The 13,821-nt window shown below is 52.7% G+C and overlaps 1 protein-coding gene across 2 annotated transcripts; it reads left to right on the top strand.

The window, feature by feature from the left end:
• The first annotated feature begins 2,432 nt into the window (after window positions 1-2,432).
• Window positions 2,433-5,548, top strand: Irx3 (iroquois homeobox 3). 2 transcript variants are annotated; one of them, XM_028788244.1, is made up of 4 exons: window positions 2,433-3,131; window positions 3,300-4,425; window positions 4,616-4,682; window positions 5,113-5,548. In XM_028788244.1, exons 1-4 carry the CDS (start codon window positions 2,856-2,858, stop codon window positions 5,165-5,167), a joined length of 1,524 nt encoding a protein of 507 aa, XP_028644077.1. In that variant the 5' UTR covers window positions 2,433-2,855; the 3' UTR covers window positions 5,168-5,548. The 2 variants fall into 2 exon arrangements, with proteins under 2 accessions (XP_028644077.1, XP_028644076.1); XM_028788243.1 differs by having other exon boundaries at window positions 3,300-4,439.
• The last annotated feature ends 8,273 nt before the right edge of the window (window positions 5,549-13,821 follow it).

Here is a 13,821-nt window from a genome sequence, read left to right as displayed (position 1 = left end):
GATGCCTGAAGTGATCTAATTAAGCGAGGTTCTTAGGTTCATGTCTGGGTCTAGAGGTTCACCCTCTGGACCAGAGGCGGGCCCCCTGGCCGGTGTGAGTCCTTCCTGAGAACAGCCTGGCTCTTCCGGTGTTCTTTCTCTCAGTCCGCAATCGGACACAACCAGGTCGATAGCCGGTTAATGCAATGAAGAAGGAGCATCTCAAAGGCTCTTGTGGGTTATTGTTGTTGTGTGGTGCTGCGTTTTGGTTTTCTTTCCCTTCTGAAAAACAACAACAACAAAGGAATTAAATACTCGTGTTTTCGCCCAAGCATGTACAGAGAAAACCCTTCGCCCACCTTGGAATCTGGCTCTGTCGGCCATTGGTCTGGTCCAGCACTGTGTAGGTAGGTCGTCAAGGCTGTCTAGCAAGACTCACGATCCTGTCCATAGGAAAGATCCTGGAAAATGTTGTCACCTCGATTCTACAACCCTAAGAGCTTTTCCTGTGCAGGTGAGCCCTGGCTTCCTGTGACAGGTTTACCCAGAAACGGAATCAGCCTTGGGGACTGCATACGTATGCAGGCCTGAGTTGATGCTAACGTGTCTCCTCTGTCCAGGCTCACCTAAAGCAAACCTCCAGCACCAGGCAAGGAGAGCCAGGAAATGACAGAGAAGCTGCACAGATTCAATTTAGGAAGACTCCAGATACTGATACTGACATCGGACTCTAGACCTCATAGCCCCCCCCCCCACTTCTGTTTGTGTTTCTCCCACTAATTTTTCTGAGTTAGTACCTCCTGGAGCCTAAGGGCAGTACGAAGGCGAGTGGAATGCAGCCAGACGTGAGACATGTGGTCAAAGCTGGAGTCCAGGGCCAGGGCGAAAGTAATTCATTCCCTAACTGTAGTCATACCAGAGCCGGGTCAGTCTGGGACCCTCAGAACCCTCCATGCTGGCAGAATTCCGATTTGATTCTTAGATCAGCTGAAAGCCCAGAGGTGGTATTTTTGCCTCTAAGCTAGGGCTCTTCGTTCTGCTGAAGAATCGCAGCCAGGGAATTGTCCAGGCCGCAAGCCCACAGCAGGCCTGGGCCGCGCGTGGGTCGCCGCTGCAGCCTAAATCGCTTATCTGGGAGCTCCAGCTATCTCGGGCTTCAGTGTGGCTTCCCGCTGCACACCCCAATCCGTGAAGGTGGGCACTTGGACACCACATTTCAAGTTAGATTTAGGAAATATCCTACCTTAAAACCAAAGTCTTGCTCCCCTCCCCCACAGTGCACACTCCCTGGGGGATTCTCGACCAAAGAAAACACTGGGGCTGGGGACCAGAGAGCGGAAAGGGGGATAGTGACATGAATGGTCGCAATCGACCAAAAAAAAAAAAATCACACCAACATAGAAACTTCTTGAACAGCTTTCGGAAAGTTCCCAGAGCCTCGGCGGTGAGGCTCTCTGCTCCTCCCCCATCCCATAGCCAGGCGCTTCACCAACTCCTTGCTTGTTCCGCGAGACCACCTGGGCGCCAGACTCACTATTTCTAGAGAGGATTCTCACCAAGGTACCCCGGAGGTGTAAATGTAGCCAACTGCAGGGTTTCCCCGCCCTCCCCCTACCCGGCACAGAATAGGTCTTTTAAAGCTCGGAGGGGCAGCACTCCCTACTCCCAGGCAGCGCGTTCACTCTTTCAGCTGCAGGCTTAGGCTTTGGAGAGCGTCTTAGGGACCAGAGCTGAAAGTGCAAAGGGAGCCACCTCGGGGTGGCGGTGGGGGTGGGGGTGGGAGGAGAAAGCCCTGGAAGCCTGCCTTGGTCCAGGGTTCTGTCCCAACCCGGAACTACAGTTTCGAAGGGGGCTGAGAATTGAGGAGTTGGAAGATCGGAGGGGCTAGGTGACCCTGTACTAACCCGCCACTCGTGATCGCGGCTCTCCCCTCCCAGTGGGGGCAGGAGGGGGCGGGAAGAAACTGAGTCTAGTCTCGCCCCGCCCCGCCCGGCGCTCTGTACTCGCGGGGGAGGGCCGCCTCGCCCAGAAGGCTCCCGGGTGATTGGCGACTCCAGGAGGAGACGCAAGGAAAAGTCGAATAAGAGGGCGCGACGTCAGACTCGAGATTTGGGGAAGGGTGAGGGAGGGGGTGGAAGGGCGGGGACGGACACACAGACACTGACGCGGACACACACCCCCCGCACAGCATTCTAAGTGTCTTCAACTTTAGGTCGCCTTAGCCCAGGGTGCGGAGACCGGGAAAGGGAGAAGAGAGAATGAAAGAGTAAAGCGATTTCAAAAGAGAGGAGTGAGACTAGGAAAAGTGAAGAGAGCAGAGAGGTGAGCAAAAGCAACCGTGAGAAAGAGAAAGAGGAAAAAGAACCGCAGTTTCCCCAGCATCCAGGACTGCGAAGGAGCCTCGGGAGCGGAAGCGGCCAGGGGTGGGGTGAGGGGGACGCAGCGAGGGGAGGGGAGAGGACAGGACAGGAGGAGAGTGTAAACTAGAGGAGGGCGAAGGAAGCGAGGCGCGACACAGCTCCCGGAGAGGAGGGCAGAACTGAGCGCCTAGCGCAGAGCGGCTCGCCCGGCCTGGAGGAGGGAGTGCTGCGCAGAGAGGAGGGGCTTGAGGCCCCGTAGAAATGTCAATCAGAGCCCGGAGCCCAGGGAATCTCGGCCAATCTGTTCGGACCTGACCTGACTCCTCGCTGCCGCCGCCGCCGCCACCGCCGCCACCGCCGCCCGCCGCGGAGCAGATCAATAGGCGAACGCTGAGCGCGACGCAGCGCGGCCCGGGCTCGGCCCAGCCCCCGATGCGCTCCGGAGCCGGCGTCCGGCGCTGAGCTCGGCGGCCCGGGGGGCCGGGCCCCCAGTCCGTAGGTGCGCCGCGGGCCACCATGTCCTTCCCCCAGCTCGGATACCAGTACATCCGCCCGCTCTACCCACCCGAGCGCCCGGGAGCCGCGGGCGGCGGCGGAGGCGGCAGTAGCGCTGGGGGCCGGAGCGGTCCCGGCGCCGGAGCCTCTGAGTTGGCGGCCTCGGGGTCTCTATCCAATGTGCTTTCGTCCGTGTATGGGGCACCCTACGCCGCCGCCGCCGCTGCTGCCGCCGCCGCCCAGGGTTACGGCGCCTTCCTGCCCTACGCCACGGAGCTGCCCATCTTCCCACAGCTGGTAAGAGCCGGAGAAACCCGGGAAAGAGGGGTTGGAGTTGGGGTGTGGGGCAAGGTGAGCGAGCAGAAGAAAGACGGGGGGGTCCCGGCGGGAGGATAAAGGTGGCGACAGCAGGAGCTCACTCGCGCTCCCGCGCGCGTGTCCCCTTCCTTTTCCATGTGTGTACAGGGCGCTCAGTATGAGCTGAAGGACAGCCCTGGGGTCCAGCATCCGGCCACGGCCGCCGCATTCCCGCACCCGCACCCCGCCTTCTACCCCTACGGCCAGTACCAGTTCGGGGACCCGTCCCGTCCCAAGAACGCCACCCGGGAAAGCACCAGCACGCTCAAGGCCTGGCTCAACGAGCACCGCAAGAACCCGTACCCCACCAAGGGCGAGAAGATCATGTTGGCCATCATCACCAAGATGACCCTCACCCAGGTGTCCACCTGGTTCGCCAACGCGCGCCGGCGCCTCAAGAAGGAGAACAAGATGACGTGGGCTCCCCGTAGTCGCACGGACGAGGAGGGCAATGCTTATGGGAGCGAGAGGGAGGAGGAAGACGAAGAGGAAGAGGAGGAAGAGGGCAAACGCGAGCTGGAGATGGAGGAGGAGGAGCTCGCAGGAGAGGAGGAGGACACGGGGGGCGAGGGCCTGGCCGACGACGACGAGGATGAGGAGATCGATTTGGAAAACTTAGACAGCGCGGCAGCCGGGTCGGAACTGACCCTGGCGGGGGCGACGCACAGGAACGGCGACTTCGGCCTGGGACCCATTTCGGACTGCAAAAATAGCGACTCGGACGACAGCTCCGAAGGCTTAGAGGAGCGACCACTGTCGGTCCTGAGCCTGGCCCCAGCGCCACCTCCCGTGCCCAGGGCTCCGGCATCTCCACCTTCTCCACCCTCCAGCCTGGATCCCTGCGCTCCGGCCCCGGCGCCCTCCTCCGCCCTCCAGAAGCCCAAGATCTGGTCACTGGCCGAGACGGCCACCAGCCCGGACAACCCACGTCGCTCGCCTCCCGGAGCCGGAGGTTCTCCTCCCGGGGCAGCCGTTGCGCCCCCGACGCTGCAGCTCTCGCCAGCGGCCGCCGCAGCGGCTGCAGCGGCACACAGACTTGTGTCGGCTCCGCTTGGCAAATTCCCCGCTTGGACCAACAGGCCTTTCCCAGGCCCGCCGGCCGGTCCGCGGCCGCACCCGCTGTCCATGCTGGGCTCAGCCCCACAGCACCTGCTGGGACTTCCCGGAGCCGCGGGCCACCCCGCTGCGGCGGCCGCCGCCTATGCTCGGCCTGCAGAGCCGGAGAGTGGAACAGGTGACAAGAAAAATGTGGGGCACAGTGGGAGGGTGTTGGTGGGGCTCTCGTCCAGGCTAAAAGGGAAGAACGGGGCTTTGGGGGGACATGCACAGTGTTTCCCTCTTTGCTCCCATGCGGGTGCAGCTGCCCTGGAGGCCTGGAACCTGCGTTCTGAAGGCTCTCTTTTTCTTCCCTCTGTTTCCTACAGATCGCTGTAGTGCCTTGGAAGTGGAGAAAAAGTTACTCAAGACAGCTTTCCAGCCGGTGCCAAGGCGGTAAGAGACTTCGAATTTGGGGGACAGAGTGGGAGACCCTTCGGGAGGGATAAGGAAAACACAAAGCCAGGGGCGGGAGCCCTTTGCCCCCTGGGAAGGGAGCGAAGTGGCTGGAAAACTATTTCTAAAAGACCCAAAAATCCACTCTCCTGTCACTTCTTGTGGACTCATAGACACGATTCCATTCTCGGCTCGGGCACCTCAGGCAGGGCCTGTGATACAGAGAGCTAGGGGAAGTCTGGCCCTTACAACAGGCCTGTGGAGCAGAAGGCCTCTGCGTGATGTCCACTTCCTTCCAACCCCGGTCTAGAATTCTGATCTCTTTAGCTCAGCTTATAGTTAATACTCCCACCACTAAACAACTCCATCCCCTACCTAAGCGGTCTCCCGGGCTCTAAATCTCGCTGTCTCTGCTTCCACTCTCTTCTAGGCCCCAGAACCACCTGGATGCTGCTCTGGTCTTATCAGCACTCTCCTCGTCTTAACTTTTTAACAATTTTTAAATTGTTGTACTAATTGTAAAAACAAAATCGCTCTGAATAGTGACGAGTTGCAAGCATGTCTGTGTATGATTACCTTAAAAGAAACACTAAACAACAACAGAAAAGGACGAAAGGAAGAAATAAAGCCAGTTCCCCTCAGCCCTCCCCCGAGTCGCTTCAGTATCACCTCACATTAGACTGTGAGGTTCGTTTGTTCTGTTGATTTCTGGGGGGAGTAGGGTTACGGAGAGAACAAGCCTGTCTGACTCTTTTTGTATATACGGGAAAATGTACATACGTGTGAACCAAATTGTACAAGAAAGTATCTATTTTTTGGCTAAATAAATGAGCTGTTGCCACTTTTGACTATAACCGGCAGGTCTGTCACATGGACTGATTTGTTTGATGGTTCTCTGGTGTTTTGGTGTTTCTTTTCCCCCTGCGGTTGTTTAAAGAATCTACAGAAAAAGATGAGCTAGGGTGGGGATTGGGGGGTGGGAGGGGTGTCTGAGGACAGCAATGGCAGAAGTCATCTGGGCATAGGTAGCCAGGCTAGAGCCTCTCTCCAAGAAGGGGCGTTGGGAGTCTCTGGGCAACGGAGAGAAAGGGCAAAGACCGAAGAGAAAATGGGATTTATTCCTTACTAGGAGCTGGAAAACTGGGTTCTGTCCACGGGTCCACAGGAGTAATCATGGAGCCTTGGGGCCTTCTCTGATGACTTTGCAGAAAGACTTAGGGAAGCTTCCAGGAGCTCAGGGCGTGGGCCGAGAGGCTCTCCCTTCTGACCGCGCACGACTGAAGTTTCGCAGCCCGTTGTTTAGGGGCTGTGCATGCTCAACGTCTAGGTGTTTCTCGCCGTGATTTCCTCTCCAACACCTCCTTATAGGTGCAAAGGGCGTGGGGGGATCTGCGTGAGAAACCGGGGTGTTCACCTTTCCCACTTGGTGGCGTGTGACCACGCTGGCGTTGGGAATCTAAGGCCGAAGCCAGACGGCTTTTGCTCCCTAGGTGCTTATGAGTTTATACCCTGAGTACCAGGGAAAGAGCTGCTTTTAGAAATCACGCGTGGGTTCGGGGTCCGGCGCGGGAACCTTTGGAACTAGGATTGTGCCAGGAATCCGGTGGGCCGGGGGCGGGTAAGAGAGGGGCGAAGGTGGCGTGGGGGTGGGTAGTGGTGGACGCCACAGTGGGGAAAATCTGGGGCTGGAGCTCCCTCTACAGGACGAAGGGGACGGTCGGCGCCCGGCCTTCCCGGCCTCTGCAGCCCTCCTGGTCCTTGCCTGCCTGGACACTGCCTGCCTGGCTTACCCAACTTTGATTCTAGGAAGTGGAGAGTCACATTCAGGATAGTAACGCCTTGGGGTTCGAAGTCGGGGCACCTTTGAGGCCCTCCTGTCTGGCCCTTTAGATTTCTGGGATAGTCATGCACTGTGCATCGGAGCTGCAGAGCAGGGCTCGTGACCATCTGCACACTGTTGGAAGGTAGGAAAAGCTAGTGCTTACAGCCTGGGGGAAGCAGCTTACAGTCTGGATCGGGCACAGTTAACACTGTGATTCTGCATGCGAGGGCCGCCGTTGTGTACGGGTTCACAAGGTGAGGACACAGCAGCCAGAGCTACGGGCGACCTGGGACTCTCTTGTACGAAGACGGGTGCTCAGATAGTGAAATAAGTCCCCAGAACAGAGGAAGACTAGCAAAGACAAGGACAGCGACAGTGGGAAAGAGGCCTGAGATATTCGTGCCAACACCTCTCTGTTTGCTAAAGGTGTTTCAGGGGTTCGAGGTCTTCTTTCACAGGTGAAGCATTGAAGCTCCATCTTCTTAGGTCATGCATGTGAAGTCAGTACCCCAGAACAAGGGTCGAGGCTCTGGTTAGCACCATGAGTGTCTGTACAAGGGTACCCTAGTTCCTACCTCCTGGCCTTAGCCCTGACCCACACTAACTATCTATTTACTTCCCAGGGGAAAAGAGATCTTGGTGGCCACAGCAGAAGTCTTCTGGAAGGAGCCTCCAGGGAGAGGAATTTCATCAGTGGGAAGGAGATGGGTGGACATAGGGTCTTTCTTCAGTGAAGCTTCTGGACTTGCCCAGCCTGTCTATCTTGAAAGCACAGCAAAAGGAGGCACTAGGGAAGCCAGCCTTACCCTGGGTATGGCTCATGCCGTGTGTGTGTGTGTGTGTTTCAAACTCCACTGATCCCAAGTTGACCTCAGTATGCTAACTCAACCAAGGCAAAACAGAATCTCCCAGGTTCCCAACAAAAGAGGAAAGGGCCCCCAAGAATTCCCTCCACCCCTTACTATTGATTCCTAAAATCGAGGAGGAAAGCTAGAAGGCATGGTGGCAGGGGTAAAGAAGTAGAGGACATCTTGTTCCTGAAGCAGCTACAATCTGAAGTGAAATATGTCAGCTCCGAACTAGGAGATGCCTCTGCTGTTCAGCTGGTTTCTGGGGGGGGGTCCCCAAAGTATGTATGGGGATCCACTAGGTTGGAGACACTGCTTTCCCCAATATCTTCACAGAGCTGGGACAGGACAGTGCTTGCCAGGGACAGAGAGCCCAAGGAGGATACAATTACCCTCCAGGTGACTGTCCACATGAACGTTAATATTTTCTAACTTAACTGTCTTCTGGGGAGACAGGGACTTCAGGCAGGAAGAAATACAATTCAATCCCAAAGTGGCAGGAAGGGCCAAGGGTTAGTGCATGAAACATCACTCACTTGCTTCACACCAGGAGTGAAGAGGAGACAAATCCCACCTACTAGATAGTATTCTCTGGGCACCTGGGGGACAGGGAAGACCACAGGCATGTCAGTCTCTGGCCCATTTGTTTTAGGGAAAGGTAGCCAGAGAGACCGATGCTTGGGTAAGAAATGTGTGTCAGATATCTTCTGGTTTGAGTTTATTGGGAGGTTTTGCCTGGACTCTCTTTGGGACTGACTCCCTCCAGAAACATCATCTCCTTCCTAGAATTCTTGGTTACATGTGCCCCCATGGAGCAAAAAACAGGTGACTCCAAGTCTGTAAAAATTGTGTCTGTGTTTGAAGCCAACTCTAACTTGAGCAGGGACAAGTCTCATACTTCTTAGGCCCCACTTTGAGCATCCAGGAAAGGTGGATTTGACAGACTCAGCCATACTTTCTTGCAAATCCATCAATGGTTAGGATTGGGTACTCTCAACTCTAAAAAAGAAGAATGAGCCCAGAGATAATTATGGGGTAAGGGGACCCCATATACCACAAGATACTCTTTCCTGATCGGAATTGACCACTGTCATCTGATCCACCATGTAGCTTAACCACCTTAAAAATGTCTACCTGTTGTGTGATTGTTCCTAGGAACAGCCTCAAGACCCTCAGAAGGTGAGGTCTCTGGACAACAAAGAGAAAGAAAGAAACAGACTCCAAAGTAGGGAGAAGTAGGGAAAGGTTTTAGGACTAGCACTGTAATCCCCAACTAAGCCATCTTGTCTCCTGAGATATTTGACACTGTCCTCAGAGGAATACAATCAGAGGGAACAGAAAGAACTATCACCTCGGGCACAGAGTCCAGAATCACTCCTCAAGGTCTTTTTTGGACAGAAGAAGAGTGAGCCAGGTGAATCTGTGGCACTACCTCTGGATGCTCCTCTGAACCGTGGTGAAGCCTGCTGGGTATTGGATATGGCTAAGATGCCGATAGTGACGAAGCTAAGAGACAGTGGAGAGGAGGTGACAAGGTGCCTGTGGTACCTCCTCCCAGAAGCCACAGCTTGTTGAAGGAAATATTAAACCAGATTGCTAAGTGGAACACTTTTGTCCTTTAAAAGCTTTTGGTGTTAGGAAGAAGATGTAAGGATGAGAGGTGACCAACAGGAAACGAACTGTGTAAGATTCAGAAAAAAACAAGAGTGGGTCTTAGGTCAATTCTGAGTGAAGTCTTTTTCAGCTAAGGTGGCCAAGAGGAGGTCTGTCCAAGAAGAAAAGTTGGAAAACTGGAACTTTCCGCTTGTAGGTGCTGATGCCAAGAGTAAGGGACAAGAAGGTGGTCACAGCGCAAAACATAGTTTGAGCCTAGAAATTACAGCCACTCTTCAACCACCACTGCGATGTCTTCCAAGAACAAAAAACAAACCCATTTAGTTATGTTCTTAGTTCCCCCTCCCTGCCAGCCCTTGTCCCTAGCCAGAGAGAGAGAGAGAGAGAGAGAGAGAGAGAGAGAGAGAGAGACTGTACATGTATGTGTCTCGTGCCAGGGAGCAGGACAAAGACAAAGGTAGGGTCAAATCTGACTCCTGGCCTGTAGCCTAGCCTGGCCTGGCTTGGCCATGAAGGCTGTGATGTCATGTCTTTTGTGCCTGTGACAGTCCTGCATTCTCTCACTACACTAGGCCGCTAACAAGTGGGCCACAGCCCTCCAGGGCCTTTAGCATGCACTCATCTGGCAACTGTGCTGGCCCCAGACGCTCAGATTTATTTTGCCAAAGTTACAGGGCAATTATGGAAATGTGCCCTTTGAAGCCAGCCTGATTTCTCTTTATTTTCTTCTCCCTGACAGAGCAGAACAGAGCTTCTCCGCCTCTCTCTCTCTCTCTCTCTCTCTCTCTCTCTCTCTCTCTCTCTCTCCTCCCCCTCTCTTTTTAATAATTCTTACATAGTGAGAGCTTCTAGGGGCAATGTTGGGAAAAAAGACTTCTAAATAGCAGCTAAATGATGTGAGTATGGAATAGCATCAACTTAATTTTCATGCTGTGTTTTGCTTTTTAAGTGGAGTGTTCATGGCCATGAAAGGATAAAGGTATCAGGGAGGGTGAGAGGTAAATAAATGTTTCTGCCTAGCTGCTGGACTCTGCCCATGTCTGAAGCCTTTATTTATAGACAGGCAGATGACCCGCTGGCGCAGACTGGTCCCCTAAGCACCCTGTTCTATCCCTGAAGTCTTAGCTCCACAAAATGTAGCAGAGGGCCTTTGTTCTTGTACCTGGGGATGAAGACATCCCCAAATTTCTCTTGTGGATGCTGACACCAAGAGTAGGCAACAAAAAAGTGGTCAGAGATGCCAGTATAAATCACACAGTTGGGCCTAGTAATTACTGCTATTCCTCAGCAACCGCCAGAACAAAAACTCACTCTTACTCAGTAACTCCAGGTTTCACGGCTTTACAGAATTGTCAACGGGACACAGAATCTGGGGCCTCTGTGTGAAGTGACCCCATGTGTTTCTAGCATTGGAGTGTTGAATGAAACATGTCTGGAGTTAGGTGGTATGGATGGAGAGGGCTCTGGGGATGCCTGTGAAGGGTCACGATGGGGGTCCATGACTGGGGTTGCCTAGTGTCAGGGGCCTCCACTTCTACTCTTTAGAAAGTGACTTTGAAGTTTCTTTGTCACTGTGGTCACTTGTTCCTTCCTCCCTGCCCCCCTGTCTTCAGAAGATCTGCTCCTGATACAGACTGACCCCAGCACTAAGAAGCCTGCCAACCCTTCCCCCACTACCTAAAGCAGAGTCCACTCTCAAGCTCACTTTCCTGCCTTGTTCTTTTTGTTTCGTTTGCAGTTGCTGTTGACACGGGGCCTTGAAGTGTAGCCCAAGCTGGCCTCAAACTCAATGTGTAGCTGAGGATGGCCTTAAACTGCTGATTTTCCTACCATTACTTCCCAAGTGCTGGGACCACAGGCCACCTCGCTAGGCTCCCTGCACTGACTTTACAGACTAAAGTAATGTGGAATTGAGTAAGTTGGCAAAGGACTTCTCAGGTAACATCCCCTTCAGGGATACACTCCCAGTGACCTCACCAACTCTCACTCCGGCCTATGCTTAAAGATTTACAGCTCAGCTAGAAACCAACCCTCCTTCAAAGGATCTTGGAAGGGATGTTTAAGACCCAAACTATGGACTCAGCAGGTGAAGTCACTCACCGCCAATTCTGACAACTTGAACACAGTGCCCAGGGGCTCTCCAAATTGTCCTCTGACCTCCGCTCTTACTAATTCTAATATACAATTCTCTAGAGTTAATTTTCTTATTGATCACAACAACTGCCTGATGTAATGGGTGCTATTGCCCTCATTTTGTAAATTGACGAGTCCAGGCTCAGCCACTTGCACAACATGGCCAATAAATGGAAAAGCCAAATCCTGACTCGGGGCTTCTTGATTCCAGGATGGGATGCTGACATGATTCTTTGCGTCTGGATGATTTGGAGCAGACGGCTCCATATCTGTGAATCCACGTTGTCCCATTCCTTCCCATTCCATGACATATCTGATGTTCATGGGCCTGACACTCTTGGTAAGACCCCAACCCTATAGTTCTCACTGAATCCCAACCACTTCTACAGTGAAGAATGGGACTTGAGGCCATTTGAGTAGCTGGGCCAGAGGGTAACTCTTGGCATGTTCTCCACTTTGCCAGTAATTACAGGTCAGAATGTGGATCTTTGCTCATTCCTTTAACCCTTTCTCATGCTCAGTCCTTGTGGAAGGGCCTTCTAGTATAGGCACAAAACAAGGCTTACCCCTGAGATCCAGAAAAAGCCCACTCACCACAATAGAAGATTCATCCTACCCCTAACTTTTCCACTTCGCAAGGGTCCCTGGACCATCAACAGTGTGTGGAAGCTCAGGTCACTCCCAACTCTCCTAAGTCTGAATCTGCCTTTGCATGGAGAGGTCTGGGTGAGTACCACACATGTATATCAGCGAGGTCTTCCCCCAAGCCCCAGCTAGAAGCTCCCCCACAAGACATGTGACCCCAACAGCATGGAGCTAGCTGGAATTATCCCAGAGGATCTCTTCAGGAATGCATCATGGAACTGGGATGGAGGGAAAGCTGAGTGGGAGATGGAAAAGTCAAAGGAATGAGGGAAGTTAGGGGAAGGGTATATGATCCAGCAGAACTGGATATACCAGGATCAGATGCCCTTTGCCTCCCTATCTACCTTTAGACTCCTCTGTGGGTGACTCTAAGTGACAATGGCCAGCCCCTTGTGCCCATCACCTGTGCCCGTGTGCCCTTCCAGATGTCTCACAGAAACAGGACAAACACTGCAAACATAAGAGCCTACCAATGGTTTCTCATCATATCAAAGTGGACACCCCATCTGTTCTAGAGTCAGGTATGTCTTCTGAAAAGGGAGGAAAGACAGGAGGGGAAGAAGTGAGGGGCTGCAGCTTGAGATGGTTTAAAATGGCAGGAGCCCTAGAAGACAAAGATCATCCCATTTATTCTTTTTAATTCATTCATTCATTCATTCATTCATTCATTCAACAATAGTTACCAAAGAAGAACTCAATGAACAAAGTCTGACTTCCTACAATTTTCTATCTATTGGAAACAAACAAGTTTTTGAAAATTATTTCATAACCCATGCTGGGGTTTCTGGGCTCTGAAATACACCAGATGCTCTACCTGTGCACATCCTAGGGACCTGGCCAAGATGGGGGTTGGGTAGGTGGTGGGACATGGAGGGTAATACATTCTCTGACATCTGTACCAAGGAGACCTGCCCCACAGTGAGATCTGGTGAAGCCTAGACCTATGCCACTCAGTATAGCAGCCACCAAACACACCTGGGTGTCGAGCACCTAAGTGTGGATTGTAAGAGCTAATCTTGGCACCTTGACTACTTTGAGAAGTTCCTAGGAGACAGGTAAAGGTTTTCCAGAGAGAATTAACTAAGTGGAGAACACTCAAGAGGTCACCAGCACCGTCCTATAGGCTGGAGGAGGCGGGGAATGTCCTGCTGCTTCCTGGCCACCATTACAGGAGCTGTACTCTGCTGTGCCACACCCTTCTGCCATCAAGGGCCAGAGCCTCTGAAACCATGAGACCAAAGAAAATGTCCCTCCTTTAAGTTGTTTTCCTCAGGTATATTGATTGTCACAGTGAGGAGAAGCTGACAGACACAGGGCTGGTCCCAAGGGGGAAGTAGCATTAAATGTGGGGCTCTCTAGAATCTGAAGACTTAGTAATTAAAAGGAAGAATATAAAGTATCACAAAAATTTTCCAGGTTTACATATCAATGTTTTAAACACATCAAATTAAATAAGAAATATTGAAGTGAATTTTTATCTGCTTATACTTTTCAAAGATAGTGAGAGAGTTTGTTTGTTTTTGGGTTTTAGCATCCATGGTTCACATTGTATTTCTAGTAGGCATTTGGTCCCCTGGGCCATTGAGAAGCCAGGAATCCATGCCCAGCACCACCGCTCTCCACCAAAGGCCCTCCAGAGTGTCAGTCTAGCCATGCTGAGCCTTGGGGTCTTCCTCTGTTATACTGGTGCCTGGACCTCACAGAGCAGAGCCTTCCTGTCAAAGCACGTGCATCGGTTCATCTAGTCTTCAAATGGTCCTATGAGGTAGGTACTGCAGTTCTTGTCATGACTTTTTAATCTGGAGAAACTGAGGCTCAAAGAAGCATAATTCCACAAATCAACATTCCCAGAAAGTAAAGGAGACAGGATTTAAGCCTGACAGGTTGGACTAGAGTTACTTTTATAAAGTCTACTCTGCAAGGACATAGTAAAAGTGCTTGCTCCACAGAGGTCACTGTGCTGTGGGAGTACACATCACGCACACACTCATACACACTTCCACACCTTTAAACATATACTCACACACACACTCACACACACTTACACACATTCACACACTCTCACACACTCACACAC

Source organism: Grammomys surdaster, unplaced genomic scaffold (assembly GCF_004785775.1).
Source record: "Grammomys surdaster isolate TR1022 unplaced genomic scaffold, NIH_TR_1.0 125739, whole genome shotgun sequence".
Lineage (NCBI taxonomy): Eukaryota > Metazoa > Chordata > Mammalia > Rodentia > Muridae > Grammomys > Grammomys surdaster.
The sequence above is the reverse complement of the archived record's forward strand: the minus strand, read 5'-3'. Positions and strand labels throughout refer to the sequence as shown.

Excerpts from the sequence above, each read along its gene's own strand:
- Irx3 (XM_028788243.1), top strand. The coding sequence starts at position 2,856 with ATGTCCTTCCCCCAGCTCGGATACCAGTACATCCGCCCGCTCTACCCA. Across the intron at positions 4,440-4,615 it reads GAACAGGTGACAAGAAAAAT|ATCGCTGTAGTGCCTTGGAA; the intron begins GTGGGGCACAGT and ends TGTTTCCTACAG. Across the intron at positions 4,683-5,112 it reads TTCCAGCCGGTGCCAAGGCG|GCCCCAGAACCACCTGGATG; the intron begins GTAAGAGACTTC and ends ACTCTCTTCTAG.